The sequence below is a fragment of the Hyla sarda genome, chromosome 9 (assembly GCF_029499605.1).
Source record: "Hyla sarda isolate aHylSar1 chromosome 9, aHylSar1.hap1, whole genome shotgun sequence".
Taxonomy (NCBI): domain Eukaryota; kingdom Metazoa; phylum Chordata; class Amphibia; order Anura; family Hylidae; genus Hyla; species Hyla sarda.
In genome coordinates, this window is record NC_079197.1 from 27,218,137 (window position 1) to 27,243,118 (window position 24,982).

The 24,982-nt window shown below is 44.5% G+C and overlaps 1 protein-coding gene across 6 annotated transcripts in view; it reads right to left on the reverse strand.

The window, feature by feature from the left end:
• Positions 1–24,982, reverse strand: part of AVPR2 (arginine vasopressin receptor 2) — a 126,872-nt gene that overhangs the window by 48,198 nt on the left and 53,692 nt on the right. Inside the window, exons 1-2 of one of the 6 annotated variants that reach the window (XM_056537892.1) lie at positions 8,368–8,387; positions 7,223–7,301 (exon numbers count right to left, since the gene is read on the reverse strand). The exons of 2 other annotated variants lie outside the window; for them this stretch is intronic. Coding sequence is in view for 1 of the 4 variants with exons in the window: in XM_056537890.1 (XP_056393865.1) it covers positions 12,671–12,679 (9 nt within the window). In the remaining 3 variants the exon portion in view is untranslated. Of the gene's footprint in view, positions 1–7,222; positions 7,302–8,367; positions 8,416–12,670; positions 12,729–24,982 lie in introns of those variants that run through there. 3 more of the 6 variants (XM_056537890.1, XM_056537896.1, XM_056537894.1) reach the window with 3 other exon arrangements.

The following is a 24,982-nucleotide window of genomic DNA, read 5'->3' on the forward strand; positions in this document are numbered from 1 at the left end:
CAAGTTGACAGCGCGCGTCCTGCTCGCTGCTCCGGTCCTCCGCGATTGTTGCTATGGGCGCACGCATGGGACGTCAGTGACGTCCCTGTGTGCGCTACCTCCCGGCGGTCCCCGCGTTTTTAAAGGAAACGCGGGGCCGCAGGGACTTAATAGAGACATCCCTGTGTCCTGAAAGCAACTTTCGGGACACAGAGATGTCCCGCCGCAAAAACACCCGGCGGGTGTTTTTTCCACGGCACACCTTACACTATGTCACGGCACACTAGTGTGCCGCGGCACAGTGGTTGAAAAACACTTCTGTAGACATCTGCAGTCAATAATATTTAGAATTATATGATATGGTGACATTTAGGCCAGGGGGATGAGGTAAACCTGCAGGAGGCTGGTGGCAGGTAGTACTGTCAGATTTGTTCAGATGAAAAAGGGCACCATGGATCCTATTATAGGTCAATAGGGTTTCCATTGCTCGATGGGATCACGGCTGTGGTGTGGGGTGAAGCAAATGAATCTTCCATGTTGAATTTTATGGAGGGCTCATTACTTTTTCCATAAAATAAATAGTGAAGCACATGTGAATATTATTAAAATGGTTCTCCACCATAAGGAAATTTTAGTACTTACCTGCCAGACAGTAATGAACATGCTTAGGAAGGTTCCCCACTTGTCTTGGGGCTATAAAGCTATGTTTTAAAATTACCATAACGCTGTGGCTATCTTTTTGTGAACTGGCTATTTCCCTCCATTAAACTACAGGTCCCAGGATCCCTTGTTTGTAAATGTGAGGTCATTGGGGGACATGTATCAAAGATTTTACCCCTGTTTTGTGTGTATTTTTTTGCGCAAAATTTTGCGCAAGCCCTTTTTTTTGCGCATTTTTTTGCTCACGTTTTGGTAGAGCATGTCCTCCAGATGTGGCCGAATCAGGGTAACTTGGAGTGACATCTATAGTACACATGGATTTATTAACTGCGTACTTTTCCTTTACACCAAAAATTTTGCCGCAAGAGCTGTTTTTTTTTTGCGCAAATATAAGCCATCTTGGACTTAACGTAGCAAGATGCTCTAAATCATCTATTCTATTTTCCAAAGAGTGGATTGAGGAGATTACTATATTTACCCGCAATTTTTGAAACTCATTGCGCTTGATTGATAAATTCTGCACATAATTTAGAATTCGGGAAAAGGGGTAAACTGCTTCTACCATACACAAATAATGATACTATGCGGCAACATTTTTGGTGTAAAGGAAAAGTACGCAGTTAATAAATCCATGCGTACTATAGATGTCACTCCACGGTACCCCGATTAGGCCACATCTGGAGGACATGCTCTACCAAAATGTGCACAAAAAAATACACACAAAACAGGGGTAAAATCTTTGATACATGTCCGCCATTGAAGCTAAGACTGGCCTCCTTTGAGCACCTGACTAGCAATGTAATGTCTTGTGCCGCACTACAACCTGGGAAAACCTGAGACGACACTTATTTTGTATACTGTTATAGTAACCATTGTGGCGAAGATCACATAAGAATGGCGAGACCACCGTCACACACAGACACTTTTTTATGATCTACACTTAATTTACAGCCCCTGTAGCATAGTCAAATAAAAAATAAATCCTGGAATACTCCTTTATGGTGATTTGGTGTAGTAACCTCAGCCTATGTGTATTCTCAAATTTAGCCTCCTCATAGCCCCATCTAAACTGATACAATAAATCCAATAATGCTCTATAAGAAATGCAATGTAATAATATTATACAGTGAATCCTGAGTATCCAAGAAAAGAGAACTACTATATCTAAGCTGTATAGTAAACAATCTGGTCACTAGTAATAGAGTTATAGATACAAAAACACAGTTAGCCCTGCAACCTATGGTCTTGAGTTGCACAGTCCTAGTCTAAAAAGACAAATAGTTAATCACCAACAAGAATCAACAAACCTATGACATGTATAGAGGACAGGCTTTTTATCCTTCATTAACTTCTCTAGATGATGAAAGTGAGGATAGATGTGATAGGGATCAGTAAGGGGATAATCTGGACGAGTATGCCTGTAATGCCAAATGGTCACATAATACCTGGGCAGAGGGGACATCATCTCAGTCCTCTCCCGTAATCTCTAGGCCTTGACATCAGGTTTCAATAACCCTGTTCTACTACTCCTATCAGCTCTGGTCATTATATGTTAGACCAATTATGTCTATTACTGGCAGGCATAATTCTAATAATGTATAGAGAGATGGTCTTCTAATAGAGTAGTGGTCTGCAAACTGTTGACCTCAAGATGTTGCAAAACTACAACTCCCAGCATGCGGGCATTCACTGTGTGGTTTCACTAACAATATATATTATTAGTGCGCACATTTTCGTGCGGTGATCACAAATATATTTATGTTTCAAAGAAGCAGGAAAATAATCGGCAACTCACCGCAAGCAGCTGAATAAATCTTCTTTTATTTCATACTCACAAATATGTTACATGGGAAGAGGGTAGTGGGGGAACACAGGATGGAGACCAAGCTCCATTTCGCACGGTGATCGTGCTTCCTCCGGCCATGGCCGGAGGAAGCACGATCACCGTGCGAAACGGAGCTTGGTCGCCATCCTGTGTCCCCCCACTACCCTCTTCCCATGTAACATATTTGTGAGTATGAAATAAAAGAGGATTTATTCAGCTGCTTGCGGTGAGTTGCCGATTATTTTCCTGCTTCTTTGAAACGTCTTCATGCACTATTGTCAATCAGAGCACCACCTCCAGCATTCCTAGTTCAAGTCTGCCATTTCATCATTGTTCTACACTCAAATAGGGAAGTAGTGCCGTGCTGGCTATCTATGAACTGTGTACAAATATATTTATGTTTATTTTTATTTACATTATTTACTTGAAAAATATGAGTGATTTCAACTTTTATTTGAGGGGGAGGGGCTTATTCACATTTATTTAAAAAAAATACACAATTTTTTCACAATTTTTAAGACTATTTCATGCAATCTTTTGATTGCATATACTGTTCAATGCTATGCCATTGGCATAGCATTGATCAGTGTTGTTGGTGCTCCACTATTACAGGCTGTGGGTACAGCTAAGGCTGGCCAGGAGGTATACATTGTATATCTCCTATCCAGTAAAATCATACAGTAAAGCAGCAATCTGTATAGGTCGTTGCCTTACTGTAACCTCTTGCTGGCCTCAGGGCTATGCGCTAGTCCAACAATGAAAGAGTTAAGTATAGCTGTGCAGAACAACATAACTCTTGTCAACATAAAGTGAAGCAGCGATCTACATAGATTGCTGTTATAGTGTAACCTCTCGCTGGGCTGAGCACTATGTGTGGGTCCAGCTAGATAAGAGTCAACTAGCGCTGCTCATAAACGCTAGTTAACTTCTTGGGGGGGGGGGTATACAGTATACAGGCATCGATAAAGGCGAGACTCGAGACCAGGTGAGAGCCATTTCTATCCAAACAACTGTGGCCTCTATGGCCGTCACTACAATCTCCTAGATTGGCGCTTTTTTACTAAGCAAATACATTGTAACACCCACGGAGGTAGTGGATCTGCTGTACTTGTGTGGAAGATGACGTGGGCTGTACCAGGGAGTTTAAGGTGTCGCTGGTTTTCACTAGAGCTCGCCGCAAAGCAGGATGGACTTGCTGCGGCAGGCGGCACCCAAGTCGCTACCCCTGGTATGACTCATCTACACAGGCTGCATAGATGAAACATAGCACAGGAAGGTTGAGGCAACTCGTAGTCAGGACAAGCAGAAGGGCAGGGCTGGCGGCACAAATGTGTGGTCGGGAAACATAACAGGAGGTCAACAGACAGACGGCACAGAAGCAAGGTCAGGTCACAGAGCGGAAGGTCAGAACATAGGCTGGGCTTAAACACAGTAACGCTTTTTCTTGGGCACAGGGCACACAAAGATCTGGCAAGGGGTTGTGGGAGGTGCATAAACTTATAAAGGAGGGACAGGTGCAAACAATAATCAAGGGCGCACTGACCCTTTAAATGACAGGATATCAGCACGCCCCCGCCTCCTGCTGGGGAACAGAAGCAGCGGAGAAGCCAGCAGGAGCAAGGGGTAAGTGACGACCGAGATTCGCATGCGGGCGCGAACCCCGGACTTGCCGGAGGAAGGAGGAGGAGAGCGCTCACGGCCAGAGTGAGTGGCCAGAGTGCTCGCCGTAACATATATGGCTTGGTATCCAGTGTATGGTCCACCTGAATGATCACTGGATCGGTCATGAGGGCCTTTATTCTGTCATTTGTCGGCTGTGTATGTACAGCTAATCTTGTCAAAAAACCATGATCGGCCGTAAAATGAGCGTTTACTGATCCTGGGCCCTATTACACTCAGCCTGTGAGGACGATGATTTCCCAGTGCAATGGAGCCCTTATCTAAAGTGAATAGCCAGCTAAATATTGCCTAGGTGACCTTTAAAGCACCGCAATCTGGAAATAGTCATGTGAAAATGGCCTTGAGTGGCTTTGTGTCCAGTGTGATAGCCTCTTCTTCTGTCTGGAGGATGGAGGTTCAGCACTAGTTGACGATGCCAAAACATTCCGATCAGTGGGAATGTGACCTTCAAGACCCCCCCACCAACTCCTTAAATGAAGTGACAGAGGTTGTCCCCTGTTTTAAAGACAGGTTGGTGTCCCGGAGATGGAATGGGACTGTGTAGGGAAAATTACTGATATAATCAAGCAATGCAGCTTCTTCAATACAAGCATCTGTGGGCGTCCCCATTAACAGTGCCCCTCCTGGTATTCATAGAAATGTGGTTGAGGAATTTAGACACAACTGTGGTAGTGGGGTTTGATGAGGGCAGATGGCATTAACCCCTTGTATTCGTGACGCCAGGTCGTGGTTTAGCGTAAAACCACCCGAAGGTATACCGCTGGATCCTGGGCTAGGCACGGGGGCAATAAAGACTCTGACGCCAAGTAGGTAGCTTTACTTGAGGGTATACAGATGGTAAAGTCTATACAGTTCAGCCAGGGCCCAGGGAGGTGACCAGTGACACAGAGACCTTAAGGGCTTGCTGGGAATTGTAGTAGGACTGGACAATTGAATGCAGACCACGCTGACTTGACAGGTGACAAGGACTGACTTGACTTGACTCATAAAGCTGTGACTTTATCTTACTTGAATTGATTGTGGCTGCAGGACTGGACTTTGAGGTCTCCAACACTCTGGACACACACACTAGGCGACTGCACCGGACCTCAGCAGGAAGACAGAGAGAGAAGCTCCACCCAGGGATTATATGGGGAGAATAGCAGGGAGCCCATAGGTCACTCTTGGGATCACCTGGTCACTGGTACCTCCTGGGTCACAATCACATGACATAACTCTTTAAGATACAGCACATTTTATAATCCAATACACTGCAGAACATATGTACAGGGGGGGAAACAGGTACAAGGGGCCTTGGGGACACTGAAGGAGGCTGCCTGACAGGACAGCAAGGGTACCTGCCAACATCTCCCATACTGGGCCACCACACAACCTATGAGCAAGAGTGGCACAGTTTCTGATTTTTGGATAAACAAACTAATTTATCCCCTTTAAAGCACAAGTTGTTGCACTTTCTAAGTAATTTTGGAAGACGGACCACCATTGATAAGATTCATTACAGAGATGACAAAGCGTTAGCGTCATTTAAAACAACTTTTGACATGTTGCCCACACATGTCAAAACTTGAGATCGCACTGGGTCCCACTCTTGAGATCCACTGTGATCACAAGTTATAAGCAGGTGAAGTGCGCTGCATTGCTCACTCCACCCCTTAACCAGCCAGTAGATCTGACCTTTTCTTTGCAGACGTATGCAGAGAAAAGGTCAGATTTGATTGGCAGCCGGGGAGTGAGCCGAGCGCTTCGGTGAACCTGGCTATAACTCGCATTCGTAGCAAATCTCTGGAGGTATCCAACATGCCAGATACTTCTCTCTCCTGACATCCATCGCCAGGGAATTTCGGAAGGCCACCATACACATTACATGGCTGATCGGTCCCACTGAAATATGTGTATATAAAATGTATGTGGCCAGCTTTTTTGGGACAGATCTCCTGGAGTCTACATGCCTCTTCATGCATTTGGTAAATGTTTGGGTAACATGTCTCAGCACCTTCAAAATGACTTTTTTATGCAATAACTCTTATAGAATCCCCCTTGGACCTTAGCATGGTTCCCCTGCTGGTATTAAAATAGAGGCTCTGCAATGGGCAGTATATATCCAACCAATCCTCCAACTCCCGGAATGTTGCACCATAACCTATATAAGGGTATCCCAACCAGAGCGCCTCAAGCTGTTGCAAAACTGCTGTGAGTTTCATGCTGGGAGTTGTAGTTTTGCAACAGCTGGAGGCACCCCTGGTTGGGAAACACTGACCTATACTATATACTACTATATAGTCTGACTTGCTGGGAGTTGTAGTTTTCACTTGGGGGAGCTGCTGAGCCACAGGCTGTATCACGGCATGCTGGGAGTTGTAGTTAGTAACTAACTGCAACTCCCGAATTTAATTTAAAAAAAAGTGATCAAAAAGTCACATCGAAACAAAAATGGAACCGTTAAAAAAAAATTTAAATAAAGAAATGAAAAAGTTGTAGGGGTCAAAATAGGACAAAATTTCCCCAGCCTATGTGTATCCTGTGATGTCACGCATATATAAATTATGCAAATTAGCATGGCCGGTATTTTTTGTCAAGAAAGGTGGCAACCCTATATGTGCGTAACTAAGGCCGTATTTCATTTTTTTCATGCAACGTCCTAGTGAAGCATCACAGGAGTTAGCTAAGAGTTAACTTAGCGGCATTTGATGTGAAGGAGGGGACACTTGTCTCTTTAATTCTGGTGCCAAGCCTTGTTCTGATAAGCCATCTCGTACCGTTGCACAATCTTTATCTGATAGAGCGAGCTATGCGGCCTGGCCGCCCTCCCTCGTTCTGCCAGCTGTCCCCTCAGTGATTTTTGTGCCTTTTGTCTCGGGCTCAGAGATTACACCTGCTGGCTGCCAGCTTTCTTTGAAGTAGTAGGACGCCGAGTCTACGTTACTCCAGATGGAATCCAAACTTAAATTTGGGGAAATGTCATTAAATGTGAATGTGCCACCCCCTGTAGTGGAAGCTGGTATTTTGCACGGTCCGGGCACTGTCAGTCTGCCAAGCTTTTCGCTGAAGGCCTATAAAAACCCATCTTTTCATTCTCACCTTTCATATTTGCTAACATTTGAAAGCACTTTGAAGTTAAGGAGGTTAATCTGTTCTTGATGCTGTGGGCAGGAAGCTCCTGCAAGACATATGACACTATGTTCTAGCTAATTGTATTTACAGGGTACGATAAGAGATACCTTGTTTGATAATCCACTATGCCAGAGAACATGATCGTGTTCATATTCTAAGAAAATACTGACATCCTATAGACACAAAGTCCCAAATAGAAAGAAAAAGAAGACATAGCTAGCTAGTGGTGGTGTTGCTAGTGGATGATCGGGGTGCTACTACTGGGGGGCGGGGGGGTGTTGCTGAAGGATGATGAGGGTGCTACTGGCCATCCCCCCTGGCAGTATCACCCCCATCATCCATCGGCAGGATCATCCTCCTGGCAGGAGCACCGCCATCATCCACCATCAGGATCTGCTGATGGAGGTGCTGCTGGGGGGGGGGGGGGGTAGTTGCTGGCGGATGATGAGGGTGCTACTGCCAGGGGGGGGGGGAGCATTAGGTAGGCAGCAGTTCCCCCACATTAGGTAGGTAGCAGTTTCCCCACATTAGGTAGCATCTTTTCCCCACATTAGGCAGCATAGATTCCCCACATTTGGTACCAGTTTCCCCACATTAGGTAGGTACCAGTTACCCCACATTAGGTAGCAATTTCCCCATATTAGGTAGCACAGATTCCCCACATTCGGTAGCACAGATTCCCCACATTAGCTAGCACAGATTCCCCACATTAGGTAGCATAGACTCCGCACATTAGGTATCATATACTCCGCACATTAGGTAGCATAGACTCCCCACATTAGGCCGCAGGTTCCCTTGCAGGTTCCCCACAATGCGTCAAAGTCTCCCCACACACACACACACATGCACACACACACACACACAAAAAAAACACATACAACACAGAGAGACACACACAAACACACACAGTCAGAGAGACACACACTCACAGACAGACACACACAGAGTCACACACAGTCACACACACAGAGTCACACACAGTCACACACAGAGTCACACAAATACACAGAGTCACACACACACTCACGAGAGTCACACAAACACACACAGAGTCACACACACACACAGAGTCACACACACAAACATAGATAGAGACACACACACACACTCACCCATCCAGCGCAGCGATCCTTCTCACCGGGCGCAATGCGAGTGACGTAACTGACGTCCCCCTGCGCGGCCATGCGGTGTGACGTCAGGCCGGCGCAGACGTGGGAGCGGAGGCCGGGCACAGTACTGGTGAAGGTGAGGGCGTGATGACGGACGGGCGCACTGAAAGGGGGGGGGGGGGGTTGCTCACGGACGGGCGCACCGCACACACAGCACAGGGGGGGGGGTGCTGACGGATGGGAGGCCGGTCGGGCACATAGGGGGGTGTCAGTGTAGCTGGGGAGGGGGTGTGGGTGCTGCGGAGCGTCTTGGTGTCACCCCATTGGGTTGGTGTCACCCGGTGCGGGCCGCACCCCCCGCACCCGGGTCGCAACGCCACTGTGTGAGGTAACATGGCTCCCAGAGTCGTGTGAGAGGTAACATGGCTCCTAGAGCCGTGTGTGAGGTAACATTGCTCCCAGAGTCGTGTGTGAGGTAACATGGCTCCCAGAGTCGTGTGTGAGGTAACATGGCTCCCAGAGTCGTGTGTGAGGTAACATGGCTCCCAGAGCCGGGTGTGAGGTAACATGGCTCCCAGAGTCGTGTGTGAGGTAACATGGCTCCCAGAGTCGTGTGTGAGGTAACATGGCTCCCAGAGTCGTGTGTGAGGTAACATGGCTCCCAGAGTCGTGTGAGAGGTAACATGGCTCCCAGATTCGTGTGTGAGGTAACATGGCTCCCAGAGTCGTGTGTGAGGTAACATGGCTCCCAGAGTCGTGTGTGAGGTAACATGGCTCCCAGAGTTGTGTGTGAGGTAACATGGCTCCCAGAGTCGTGTGTGAGGTAACATGGCTCCCAGAGTCGTGTGTGAGGTAACATGGCTCCCAGAGTCGTGTGTGAGGTAACATGGCTCCCAGAGTCGTGTGAGAGGTAACATGGCTCCCAGAGTCGTGTGAGAGGTAACATGGCTCCCAGAGTCGTGTGTGAGGTAACATGGCTCCCAGAGTCGTGTGAGAGGTAACATGGCTCCCAGAGTCGTGTGAGAGGTAACATGGCTCCCAGAGTCGTGTGGGAGGTAACATGGCTCCCAGAGCCGTGTGTGAGGTAACATCCCCGGGCAGAAGAGTCCCTCCTTGTTTATCAACATAAAGGGTGAGTGCTATATCTTCTTTTTTCTTTCTATTTGGATCGTATGGAACTTTGTCTCGGGATGTTTTGCAACCCCTGTTGTAACGCCAAGCACGAGTGTCTCCATATATAACCCATACGGAATTACTCCAGATAGCGAGCATCAGTGCTGGGAGCCTTGTTCTATATACATTTCATAGTAAAGACACAAGGGCCGACATTTATCATTGTCTTCAAACTGTTTTTTGTGTCTAGAAAAGAAGCAGAAAAGGTGCAAGCAGGGTTTATTTGCGCCTTTTGGTTTACACATTTCTGCAGATTTTGTGTTGCAATCCACTGATTTTGGCAATACACATGATATGGAAGGGTTTTATGAACTGAGCCTTTTTGTGAAAAGGTGCAAAAAAGGCGCAGAGCAACTGAAAAGTCTCTAAAACTACACCATCCCAGACCTGGCATAGCTTTTTGGTGTATGTGAAGATAGAAATGTCAGAAAATGTGACCTGCACAAAATGTATCAAATGCTCTGTGACCATTTAATAAATTTGGTGCTCCTACACATTACCAGCACACAAAAAAAAAGGTGTAGAAAAATGCTTCACTTACACCTACAATGACAAATGCTTCACTTACACCTACAATGATAAATGCTTCACTTACACCTACAATGATAAATGCTTCACTTACACCTACAATGATATGCCAGCCAAAGTGTTGCTGTACCCAACCAGCTATGATAGCTGTACACATCTGTGACATTGACTATGATGTAAAGAAGTTTTTTAAGTCTACTTAAAGGGGTACTACTGTGAAAAACAATTTTTTCATATCTACTGGCTCCAGAAAGTTAAACAATTTGTGAATTTACTTCTATAAAAAAAAAATCTTAACCCTTCTAGCACATATCAACTGCTGTATACTACAGAGGAAGTTGTGTAGTCTGACCACAGTGCTCTCTGCTGACACCTCTGTCCATGTCAGGAACTGTCCACAGCAGGAGAAAATCCACATAGTAAACCTCTCCTGCTCTGGACAGTTCCTGACATGGACAGAGGTGTCAGCAGAGAGCACTGTGGTCAGACTGGAAAGAACTACACAACTTCCTCTGTAGTATATAGCAGCTGATATATACTGGAAGGATTAAGATTTTTTTAATAGAAGTAATTTACAAATCTGTTAAACTTTCTGGTGCCAGTTGATATGAAATTTTTTTCCCCACCGGAGTACCCCTTTAAGGGGTGTTATGCATGTCAGAGGGGGTCACATTGGTGGGAGTCGAAGAGCTGGATACCCACTTATTCAGTACAAAAAGGTCTCATTTTAATGAAGAGATATGTAGCTGGTCAGTTTCTGATTTGATTTTGGGACCCAGCATTAGGGTGATACCCAGAGCCCCTAAGTTAGCAAGAGCTATGACCTTCTTAAAGATATTGGGCCAGATTTACATAGGCTGCTGCACCAGAATTCTATTCTAAAATGCTCTAGAATTATGATGTTGTTTATGATCATGGCTGCTGCAACAAGTGTCCAGTAGGCGGGCTCTTCTCCATAGGTGCCCGGAATGCCCCAGACAGTTTTTCCAGCCTCCTCTTGCTGACAATGTCAATTATAGTGGAGAGGAGGAGTCATAGAAACTCAATAAAGGAAGCTCCTTGTTTCTAAACAGTAGAGATCGACTTTTGAACACTTTTTTTGTGAAAGTTACGTGACCGAAATAGAGAGTACTGTTACATCTCCCTCCTAACCTCTGTGTAGGGCTGTCAGAAGATTTGATGGCTCAAAACTGCTACCAGATTCCCTTTAAAAGTATATTCTAAGTTAAAAGAACTTATCCTCTATCCACAGAATGGGGCATAGGTCTAAGATCATGGGGTAGCCAGCCACTGGGGTCCCCTGGAAACTCGAGAACAGCTTCATTCATCGTCTTGGGATTGAAGTTGGTCCTAGGGTTTGGAATCCCATGATCCAATACTTATTTCCTGCCCTGTAAATAAGAGATACCATTTTATTTTTTTTTTTATAAAATGGGAATACCCCTTTAAGTCAAGATGCTTGTGTAAGATAGTTGTGTGTTTCTGCCTTAGGGTTTGGTCCCACGTAGCGCTCACGCTGCGTAAAATCTGCTGTGCAGCGGGAAATCTGCTGCGCATTCTCAGATCAGCATACATAAAGGGCTAGCCCTATCTGTTTAGTGAGGTTTGGAGGCGGGGCCCACGTGTCACAGTCACACCGGTATGTGGCCCCACATCCAAACCTCACTGAGCACACAGGTCTGCCACCAGCGTATTTCCCGCTGCGCAGTAGACTTTGCGCAGTGTTAAATACGCTGCATAAGCGATTCATGGGACCGTACCCTTTATTGAGTTTAATTGATCAATGGTAAGCATTAAGCTGAACCACATAAGGGTAAATGCCGATCGCTAAGGACCCCAAGAACAGTATGTTGGCACCCTATTAGCTCACCCTAGAGTCCCCCTTAAATGTCAGGTATAACAATCACCCACCTCTCGAACGGTATGTCTGCCCGTGCATATGGAAATAAAAACCCATTTTTAATTTGGTTAAAACCAAAGCAACAGACAATAAAGAGGGCTACCAAACGCTTGGCCGGCAACTTTCTCTCCATATCCCTCCATACATATAAACCTTAAGCTTTGCCTAGTGTACCCCTTTGAGATCCCAGATGTGTATAGGGATCCTAAAGGGGTACTCCGGTGCTCCAGCATTCTGAACATTTTGTTCAGAACGCTCGGAGGCGAAGGCCGTGATCGTGACGTCACTCCCCCTCGTGATGTCATGCCACGCCCCCACCATTCATGTCTATGGGAAGGGGCGTGTCGTCTGACACGCCCCTTCCCATAGACATGAATGGCGGGGGGCGTGGCATGACATCTCAAGGGGGCGTGACGTGACGTCCCGGCCACTGCTGCAGGAACCCCGCGTTTGGTTAGAACGCTGGGTGCTCTGGGAGATCGCTGGGGCCCCCAGCAGCAGGAACCCCCCGATCAGACATCTTATCCTCTATCCTTTGGACAGGGGATAAGATGTCTAGCAGCAGAGTACCCCTTTAAATCTTGAAAAAACCTGTGAAGATTATAGATATTAGCAGTGTATATACATACATATATATATATATAGAAAATGTGTTATTTTGGATATAGAACATACATAGGACTGTACTTCAAGTGGTTAACCTACAATTTTCATGCTCAGCCAACTTTATCATTTTGTTTTCTGGTCCTTGCATTAGGAGACAAAGTGACCTATCAAGTACAAGGAGATGAAGAAGAAAACAATTTTAAATAAACATGTCAAGGGATTAAATAAGCCGTATCTTGCTGCTTTCCATCTCAAATGAGAGATAAAAGCTTTATCCCACCTGTTATTCACATTAGGGAATTATTAAGACTAGCAGGTTTATAACCTTACAAGACAGGGAGAGAGACAAATGTGAAGTACAATATAAAGGAATAACAATAACATAACTCCTGCAGACATCAATTAGGCTGCATTCACACCACGTTTTTGCAACACAGTTCCCGTATACGTTTTCTATGTGAAAACCGTACGGGACCGTATTGAAAACCGCATGCATTGACTCTGCATTGTAAGGCTGGGTTCACACCACGTTTTTCAAATACGGTTACCATATACGGGTTTCCGCTAAAAAACGAATGGCAAAAACCGTATGCAACCGTATGACTCCAAATTAAAACGTATACGGTTTTTCCACGTATACGGTTGCAAAACTACAACTCCCAGCGTGCCCAGACAGCCGAAGCGTGCAACAGCTGGAGGCGCCCTGGTGGGGAAACACTGGGGTATGCACTAGCCAGCTTTTGAATTCTGTCTATTATGAGGCCAAAAATTATTGTAAAGTAATAAAATAAAATAATAAATACTAAGCAGGACTATCGTCAAGTTTCTCCCCCCTTGATAGCAAACAAAATAGCATCATTTGCATAGCCACACCCTTTATTTTAAGACCACACCCACAGATATGTACTAAACTATATAGCTCCGCCTCCACCATTTTAGGCACCATAATGTTGGCGTATTTTTTAATTTTTTAGGATGACACCCATGGTAAGCAGACACATAAGGGGGGATTTATCAAAACATGTACAGAGGAAAAATTGAGTAGTTGCCCATAGCAACCAATCAGATCGCTTCTTTCATTTTTTTAAAGAGCCCTATGAAAAATGAAAGAAGCCCTCTGATTGGTTGCTATGGGCAACTTTTCCTCTGCACAGGTTTTGATAAATCTCCCCCATTGCCTGTAATCTGCCGAAACGTTTGCACGGCAAATGCCCTTTGTTAGGTTTTACCCATAGACTTGGCTGTACATTATGAGGGAGATTTATCAAAACCTGTGTAGAGGAAAAGTTGCCCAGTCGCCCATAGCAACCAATTGGATCGCTTCTTTCATTTTTAACAAGGCCTCTGCAAAATGAAAGGAGCGATCTGATTGGTTGCTATGGGTAACTGGGCAACTCTTCCTCAGCACAAGTTTTGATAAATCTCCCCCATATATGGGACCAATCCTGCTGCTAAAAGCTGTGACTTCCATTATATATTTCTAACCGATATTATCTATTATATTATATATTTTTCTATAAAGGCCATGACATTTACCATCTCAATCCATTTCATCGATCCAGATGTATTGATTATATAGGACACTAGCTGAATACCCAGCGTTGCCCGGTTTTTCTTTCCTAATCCTTGTTGGGAAGGAAAATAAACAAAGGAGGAAGCTTTTGACTTCATATCCCGTCCTCATATATTGTTGTCATATCCCAACCAACTATCCCGTCCTCCTATTCCGATATCCTATCCCGACCTCCTATCCCGTCCTCCTATCCCGTCCTCCTATCTCATCCTCCTATCCCGACCTCCTATCTTGACCTCCTATGCTGATCTCCTATCCCGTTCTCCTATTTTGACCTCCTATCTCGACCTCCTATCTTGACCTTCTATCCCGTCCTCCTATCCTGACCTCCTATCCCGACCTCCTATCCCGACCTCCTATCCCGTCCCCCTATCCTGTCCTCCTATCTCGACCTCCTATCTCGACCTCCTATCTCGACCTCCTATCCAGACCTCCTCTCCCGACCTCCAATCCCTACCTCCTATCCCGTCCTCCTATCCAATCCATCTATCCCGACCTCCTATCTTGACCTCCTATCCTGACCTCCTATCCCATCCTCATATCCCCTGCTCCTATCTCGCCCTATTATCTCGACCTCCTATCATGACCTCCTATCCCGTCCTCCTATCCCGTCCATCTATCTCGACCTCCTATCCCGACCTCCTATCCCGTCCTCCTATCCCGTCCTCCTATCCCGTCCTCCTATCCATTCCTCTTATTGCGACCTCCTATCCTGACCTCCTATCCCGACCCGTAATATGTGTACCAGGTATTGAAATATCTCCAGCTGTATGGAAGTTATGTGGGAACATACATTTCCCATTGATTTGCATGTGACTTTAAACAAAAGCCCCGACCCTCACAAATGGGGGTAGTTAAGGGTTAAATTAACTATACTATATTTTAAGTGGACATATAAGTAACATGTGACCAAGTATTATGGAAATATCTCCAGCCGTTTGGAAGTTATGCAGTAACATATATTTCCCATTGACTTGTATGGGACTTATAACATAAGCCCCGCCCCTGGCAAATGGGGTTGGGTAAGGGTTAAATCACCTATCTTATGTTTGTTGTTGACATATAAGTAACATGTGGCCAAGTTTCATGTTAATATCTTTAGCCGTTTGGAAGTTTTTGTGGAACATACCCACATACATACATACACATACATACATACACATACATACATACATCACATACACATATACATACACACATACACACATACATACACACATACACACATATATATATACATACATACACACATATATATTTATACATACATACACACATATGTACATAAATACACATATATACATACATACATACACACATACATATATACATACATACATAGATACACACATACACACACGTTGAGTTTTATATATATAGATTATGCATTGCTGACTTATGGGATTGTTAGATCTGGGTAATGTTTGCCTTAATGTCACTTAGATTCCCAAAGAGACTAAGAAAAAAATCGGATCCTCCCAGTAACAGCTGTAAAAAGGAGAACCTAAGATCTATGTCACGGTATAAAATAGACACAGCTGAGAAAGCAGCACTTCTAACCCACCCCAGTGTTCTGCCACCATGTGTTTCCATTACAAGGATACGACCCTACCTCACTGTATGGAGGGAAACAGGAAAAATTCACCAAGTCATTTACTAACGTTATCCTGACTCTTTTTTTCTTGGGTTTTGTGCCCAAATAGGAACGAGCGTGAACAATTAGCACCCAAAAAAAACCCCCAAAACTCTCAATCTTACAAGAAAAATACAAAAAGGGGGTGTGGCCACCGGATAAAGGGTGCGTGGTCCCGACAAGAGCAAAACGTAAGGAAAAGTGCAAAATGTAGGGAAACATTAGTAATTACCTTGGGAATCAAAACGCACAAAGAAAACTGCACTCCACTCTTAGTAAATAACCCCCAGTATGTAACATGTTAGGGGTTTTTGTAAAAACATTCTTCATTGCTCACCATATATCTTACAATTCTTGTACTGTATATCTCACTAAACTGTGACGACCTTCTAAGTCTAATATTAAAGGGGTACTCCGGTGGAAACCTTTTTTTTTTTTTTTAAATCAACTGGTATAATCTTATTGTACACAACAGGTATGGTCCTGTACACTACCGAAATACTCATGAATCCCTCTTTGCAACAAAACAATATAAATCACCAGCTGACCATTACCAGTGAAACTGTATTTAATTGACCAAACTGATGTATCTACTGACCTTCTGCATGGACCGCTAATAGTTAATACACGCCCGGCGTGTGCTGGTTACTATGCACCGCCCAGGGACGCGTCGCCTAGGGAAGCAGGGCGGGTGCATCGGACGTGACGTAGCGGTCCCGCTGCATAAGACATCAGCCGGTCTCTTCGCCACTGCGAGAGTGCGCGCTGCCGACATATTCTATATGAAGACTCAGAACTGTAAGTAACTCCGGTTTTGAGATTATTTGTTTCTCTGCAGGAACTTCCCCGAGGATTTGAATACTGAGAAGGGATATGATTTTTGTTTTGCAGGGATACCAGCTGGAGGGTTATAAGTGAGTGAGCAATGCTGTGCTGATGACACTACCTGGAAGGGGGCACATATATATGATTGCTGCACGTCTTGTTGGCTGTTATTTTCTATCTTTTGCAGGTTAAACCCCCGCTGGCTGAGGACTTCAACTCTTAAAGGGGCATACCCACTTGGTTTATTATATCCCCTTGATTGAGAGCATGTGTGGCAGTAGTGGAGGAGAATTATAAATAATCTCTGACTGTCTGATGGGTCATTGGACCCTGGCATATACACTATCTTTAAGTAACTCTTGATGTTCTGTTAAACTCCCCTGATGACGTCGTTTAAATAGGCGACAGAAACGCGTTGGGTGAACTAGTCACCAGTAATGGATGACTAAGGGAGTAATTCCTATTATTTGAGTTGTAACTATCATACTCAAATAAAAGAAGGGGAGGTGCTTAGGTCTCAGCAATATAGCACTCCCTTGATATATCTTAACAGCTCTCTTTTCCTTGTTTTGGTATTTTCTGACATATACAAGCACAATAATCACATATGTGTTGCTTTTATTAATTTTAAAAATGGAAATAGAAGTAAATTTTTAGGCACCTCTTTCACTGGTAATGGTCAGCTGGTGATTTATATTAAATCAACTGGTGCCAGAAAGTTAAACAGATTTGTAAATTACTTACCTTAAAATACTTCTATTAAAAAAAATCTTAATCCTTCCAGTACTTATTAGCTGCTGATGCTGATGTTACAGAGGAAATGCTTTTCTTTTTGGAACACAGAGCTCTCTGCTGAATCACGACCACAGTGCTCTCTGCTGACATCTCTGTCCATTTTAGGAACTGTCCAGATTAGGCAAAAATCCCCATAGCAAACTGCTCTGGACAGTTCCTAAAATGGACAGATATGTCAGCAGAGAGCACTGTGCTCGTGATGTCAGCAAAGAGCACTGTGTTCCAAAAAGAAAAGAATTTCCTCTGTAGTATTCAGCATCAGCAGCTAATAAGTACTGGAAGGATTAAGATTTTTTTAATAGAAGTATTTTAAGGTAAGTAATTTACAAATCTGTTAAACTTTCTGGCACTAGTTGATTTATAAAAAAAATAAAAAAAGTTTTCAACCGGAGTACCCCTTTAAACCCAAACTATGTTCTCTTCCTTCCAAATATTTTCTGATCATGGTCCATACAGTATATCATCATTGTGGGTGTACTTCTGTCAATCTGGGTCTATAAAAGTACTACCGTATTGTTCACTACTAAGCTAAGTGATACATAGTATATGTTGTGCCTTCAGTTGTCACTATGTTCTATCAGTGAAGTATAAAGACAAATCCGAAATATACCCGCACTCACCGCTCAATACGTGACTCGATGCTCCTCCGACCGGGGCCTACCGAGGATACGGGCTGCAGAGATGGACGGCGCTCAGAGATGGACGGTGCTGCAGCCCATATCCTCGGTCAGCCCCGGTCGGAGGAGCATCGAGTCACGTATTGAGGGGTGAGTGTGGATATATTTCGGATTTGTCTTTATACTTCACATATTGCTATCTATTCTATTGCATCCCAGCACCACCGCAGACTCAATATGGGATAGAGGACTGGTTAGAGCTACCATCACACCACACCTGGTCACCCATTATTAGCCGAATAGAGCGGTGCTGCCTGAACCTACTCTTTGACTATGTTCTATCAACTCTACTAATGTCCACCACAGCCATGCCTTCATCTGGTAACACAGGTGTGTAGTGTGGTTGACATTAATGACAACCATACTTACCTGATCCCGTTCCATATTACCGTTGTCCCACTATCTTCCTTCCATTCTGGAGCAGGCTTGGGGCACGGGCGAAGCTTTCTGACTTCACTGCTGCTGGTCCCCGCTGCGAGCAGGCCTGAGAATACAGCAGCGGTGATGTCAGGAAGCTCCGCATGTGCCCCAAGCCTGCTCTTTAATGGAAGATACAGAGGGAGATAACGGGACAACTGGACCACGGAACAGGATCAGGTAAGTATGCTTGTCATCAGTGTCACCCACACTACACACCTGTACCTACAAGTTAGTGTGGGTAACACTGATGACAGTTTTCCTTTAAAGGGGTACTGTGTTTTTGTAACAAACTTTTTTCCGAACGCTGGAGCCGGTGTGAGGTGGTTTTTTGCGCCCCCGTAGATCCATGCGTCCGCTCCTCCCCCAGCTCTCCGAACATTTACGAAGCTAGAGCTGGGGCAAGGGGAGGAAGGAGGTAAACGCCCCCTCCCTGAGCTCGGCTGAGATCTCTACGGCACGCCCCCTCCCTGAGGACATAGATCTCCACGGCAGTTCCCCTCCCCCATCTCCCCGAGCTGAGGACATAGAGCAGTGCTCCCAATGAGCTCTATGTGTAAAGGGGGACATACTGCACGGGCTCTTTAGCCCATGCAGTATGTCCCCCTTTAGCCCGTGCAGTATGTCCCCCTTTAGCCCGTGCACTATGTCCCCCTTTAGCCCGTACAGTATGTCCTCTTTTAGCCCGTGCAGTATGTCCCCCTTTACACATAGAGCTCATTGGGAGCACTGCTCTATGTCCTCAGCTCGGGGAGATGAGGGAGGGACCTGCTGTGGAGATCTATGTCCTCAGGGAGGGGGCGTGGCCGTAGAGATCTGCGTCCAGCCGAGCAGCCGAGCTCAGGGAGGGGAGATGAGGGAGGGGGCGTGGACCTTCTCTCTCCCCTTGCTCTGCCCTCCCCCAGTTCTAGCTTCGGAAATGTTCGGAGAGCTGGGGGAGGAGCGGACGCATGGACCTACGGGGGCGCAAAAAACCACCTCACACCGGCGCCAGGAGCTCGTGATATCATAGCCCCGCCCCCTCATGACATCACACTCTGCCCCCTCAATGCAAGTCTATCGGAGACTTGCATAGACTTGCATTGAGGGGGCAGGGTTATAACGTCACAAGCTCCCAACACCGAACAGTTTGTTACAAACGCTAAGCAGCGGAGTACCCCTTTAAGAAGAAGCATAATGGGCAAGTAGACATTGACATAGTGCCTTCCCGTGGCATTAACAAAAAAAAGTAAAAAAATATATCACAAAATTAATAATAATAAATAAATAAATAAAACAGAGAAAAACAGAAAAAAATCCTAGCAGACTGGACAAATGGTAAAGAAGTAGTCTCATGGAATAAAAGTTATCCCCTATATCGCGGTGTTTCCGAGTGCTGGGGCCCCAGCGTGATCTCCTGTATGGAGCCCCGGCTATCCCCTGAAATGGCAGGTCATGACCCCCACCCGAAGCGGGGGCCGCCAGACCCCCTACATATATCTCTATGAGAGAGCTGATATCTCCTGTAGGTTAGGGTCACATGGAACCACAGCTACGAGAAGCCACACAGTGACGTGACGACTAGTACATCCCTGTGTGACTACTTGGAGCAGAGTATTGCTGCTGCGAGAAGTACACAACGGGGAGAGCAGCTGGGGGCACACTATAGGGTCTGGTCATCGACGGATCCGCAGTGTTAAATATCCGTTCCGTGTGACCCTACCCTTAATATCTGAAGATTAGGGTTAACACATCTTAAATGTCTCGGTGTAACCAGCTTTCTTAGTGACATTCATATATTTTCATATTTCTGCCTCATAAATACAAGCAATGTTCCAAGACATCCTTCACCATTTGCATTAGAGATAAACAAGAATCCTTATTAAACTGTGTTGATTATTTTGCTCATTAAGTCGGCGCATCGCACAGTGATTGATCCCGTCCGCGCTTTGACATAATAAAGTAATGAGCCGTATTGACTGTATTGTATCCAATTAAAACACTTTTCATTGCCACATATACGTTCAATGCCATTCACTGAGAAAGCTTTATACTTCCATTATCGTTTCCATTGTATTGTCTATCTATTTTTATTTGTTAACCATCTTTCTCTTATTCAGCAGCACTCTTTATGGGAACAGATGACTTCGGTTAAATCCTCACACCTCCATTGGTATTATTGATCGAAAAGTTACTCTATGGATTGTTGTAGATGGTTCAGTAATAAGTTATATTACATCATAAGGAAATAATGGAGCTCCAGTTTGCTTCCACTGTACACAAGTCACTTGGAAGTGACACATTAGCTTGGTGTCCAGGGAATGGGTTGTTGGAAAGTGTCCTACCAACACTGGATAAAGAATTAAAGGGGTACTCCACCCCTAGACATCTTATCACCTATCCAAAGGATAACAGATAAGATGCCCCACTCGTGAATTCACGGCTACGCCCCCTCAATGTAAGTCCATGGGAGGGGGCGTGACGGCCATTAGGCCCCCTCACATAGACTTGCATTGAGGGGCGTGTCTGCGACATCACGAGCGCGAGCGGGCGTGGCCATGACGTTACGAGCCTCCGCCCCACATCGCCAGCAAAGCTCGCTCCGTGCATCAGATGTCTGGGGTGCCACTACGGACCCCCAAGGTCAGACATCTTCGCCCCAATCATTTGGATAGGTGATAAGATGTCGAGGGGTGGAGTACCCCTTTAAGCATAATAAATCTCAAATAGACATTCATTCATCCAACTGCCCCTGCCTCTCTTCTGCACTATTCTTATTTATAATGCATACTTCTCATTCCCCTCCACACACTTGTAATTTTCATTGCCACATACTGTATGAGGTCCATCGGGTCCTGCCAGTGGCATACATAGAAGAAAGGAGGCCTCATGGCAAATATTTTGGCATCTGACTATGTCCTCCCCTCAGGAACAGAGAAGGTCTGGTGTTTATTTCCCCTTTTCTTTCCCAATGGTCAATAACACCCCCCCCCATTAATGTTGGACAATGCAGAGAGAAAAAAGAAATGGAATCAACAAGGATTGGGTCCCATAGCAGCTACATGGTCTACAAAACTACAAAACAATCAATGTCACCAGCTCAACTGAGGAACTCATGTCAAGAGATTCAATAAAAAGTATTGCTCCAACCTTATGCATATGTATAAATAGAGTATCCAAATATACAGAGTAATTTCTCATCCACAGCAGTATATACACCACAGCAGTATATACACCACAGGATTACTCTATCGTTTTTTTTTTTTTTACAATCCATCTATAAGGGTTAAAGTTATCTTTTCCACTATTGGTTATTTTTGTGAAATTTGTATTTTTTCCATTAAAGGGGTACTTCGGCGCTAAGACATCTTATCCCCTATCCAAAGGGAATACGTCACACGGGGCGGGGCCGTGATGTCACAATGCTCCGGCCCCGTGATCGTCAGTAATCAGACCCCGAGCGAACATGCTCCGGGGACTGATGGTAACGGGGTGCTGCGTGCAAGATCACAGGGATCCCCAGTGGCGGGACCCCCGCGATCAGGCATCTTATCCCCTATCCTTTGGATAGGTGATAAGATGTCTTAGCGCTGGAGTACCCCTTTAAAGGAATACTGTAGTGGAATATAACTTATCCTCTACCTGAAGTATAGGGGATAATTTATAGATCTTGGGGGTCCGACCGCTGGGACCCCATGTGATCTCCTGAACGGGGCTGCGGCAATCCGCAGGAAGGGCGTGTTCCATCCTCCGCATGAAGCAATGGCCGACACACCCCTTCCAGGTATCCCATAGAGATACATGAAGGGGGCGTTTTGCCGTAGCTTACTCCGCACAAGACCCCCCGCAATCTATAACTTATAAAAGGAAAAGTTATATTACACTACAGTATTCCTTTAAGTAAACCATTATCATAAATTATGATAGAACCAGTCATGAGCCATAGTGCCCCATATACATATGATTTATTTGGCTATCATATACATAGTGCTTAATATTGGATTTTTCCCCAAACTATCTGTTCAGACTATGAGATTCATCCACTTTTTTAGTCAGTGGTCATACTTCTCCTTTTAGTACGTCACATAGTTACCACATTTCCATATGTAGCTTTCCATACACAGTCTTGTTTCTTGCCCCTGCAATGCTTTAAATTGCACATTTCCCCCCAGAATAGATGACAACAGTATATATTATATTTGCAGAACATGTTAGGGATCAATAACTCTGTGACCTTTACATTTTTTTTCTATCTAGGCAAATACGAAGAGACGGTCTTCCCAGAGTCGAGAGATTTACTTAAGGGATGAGTGATTGGTAATGGGAAATTATATTCCCAGGATATGCTATATATCCATCAGGACCATGGGAAAGAGTCTAGTATGGAGGCATCGAGCTCCTGTCATCCTCAGTCATTATATAGACTTATATTCTAAAGGATGAGGGGATATCCTCAATAAAAATGACCGAGGGAGCCATTCTCCCCATGACTAATAGATATAAGCGAAATCCATATATGACAAGCTCAATTAAGATCCTGAGTAATGGGGGAGATTTATCAAAACCTGTCCAGAGGAAAAGTTGCTGAGTCTGATTGGTTGTCCATAGCAACCAATCAGATTTCTTCTTTCATTTTTGAAAAAGCCTCTGAAAAATGAAAGAAGCGATCTGATTGGTTGCTATGGGCAACTCAGCAACTTTTCCTCTGGACAGGTTTTGATACATCCAATATCTTTAGACACGGGTGTTACCAAATAGGGGACCTGGAGAAGTTTATCACCTAACATCACATCTCTTTTTCTAAAAGACTAACCCATTATGGAAGGTGGAACGTATCTACCTTGGATCAGTTTAGATGTTCGGTCCCAAAATAGGCGGTCACATCATCCACCAAGAGACTCAAATAACCTTTAGTCTTTCTTTGAAGGTAGATTCAGCTCAGGCACCCACTGTGTAGTAAAAACAGGATTCTTTATTCAGATGCCTTTAAAGGGGTACTACCGTGGAAAACTTTTTTTTTTTTTTTATCAACTGGTGCCAGAAAGTTAAACAGATTTGTAAATCACTTCTATTAAAACATCTTAATCCTTCCAGTACTTTTTAGGGGCTGTATACTAAAGAGAAATTCAAAAAAGAAATTCATTTCCTGTGATGTCCTGACCACAGTGCTCTCTGCTGACCTCTGCTGACCTCTGCTGTCCATTTCAGGAACTGGAGAAAATACCCATAGCAAACATATGCTTCTCTGGACAGTTCCTAAAATGGACAGCAGAGGTCAGCTGAGAGCACTGTGGTCATGACATCAGAGGAAATGCATTTCTTTTTTGGATTTCTCTTTAGTATACAGCCCCTAAAAAGTACTGGAAGGATTAAGATTTTTTAATAGAAGTGATTTACAAATCTGTTTAACTTTCTGGCACCAGTTGATTTAAAAAAAAAAAAAAAAAGGTTTCCACGGTAGTACCCCTTTAACCCCTTAAGGACTAAGGGTTTTTCCACTTTCGTTTTTTCCTCCTTACCTTTTAAAAATCATAACCCTTTCAATTTTCCACCTAAAAATCCATATTATGGCTTATTTTTTGCGTCGCCAATTCTACTTTGCAGTGACATTAGTCATTTTACCCAAAAATGCACGGCGAAACGGAAAAAAAAATAATTGTGCGCCGAAATCGAAGAAAAAACGCCATTTTGTAACTTTTGGGAGCTTCCGTTTCTACGCAGTGCATATTTCGGTAAAAATTACACCTTATCATTATTCTGTATGTCCATACGGTTAAAATGATACCCTACTTATATAGGTTTGATTTTGTCGCACTTCTGGAAAAAATCATAACTACATGCAGGAAAATTGATACGTTTAAAAATGTCATGTCATACAGGGCGGTTTGAGGACTCATTTTTTGCGCCGTGATCTGAAGTTTTTATCGGCATGATTTTTGTTTTGATCGGACTTTTTGATCACTTTTTATTCATTTTTTAATGGTATAAAAAGTGACCAAAATACGCTTTTTTGGACTTTGGAATTTTTTTGCGCGTACGCCATTGACCGTGTGGTTTAATTAATGATATATTTTTATAGTTCGGACATTTACGCACGCGCCGATACCACATATGTTTATTTTAATTTTTTTTACACTGTTTTATTTTTTTTATGGGAAAAGGGGGGGGGGGTGGTTCAAACTTTTATTAGGGAAGGGGTTAAATGACCTTTATTAACACTTTTTTTTTTAAATTTTTTGCAGTGTTATAGGTCCCATAGGGACCTATAACACTGCACACAGTGATCTTTTACACAGATCACAGGCGTGTATTAACACGCCTGTGATCAGTGTTATCGGTGCTTGACTGCTCCTGCCTGGATCTCAGGCACAGAGCAGTCATTTGCCGATCGGACACCGAGGAGGCAGGTAAGGGCCCTCCCGGTGTCCGGTCAGCTGTTCGGGACGCCGCGATTTCACCGCGGCGGTCCCGAACAGCCCGACTGAGCAGCCGGGTCACTTTCACTTTCACTT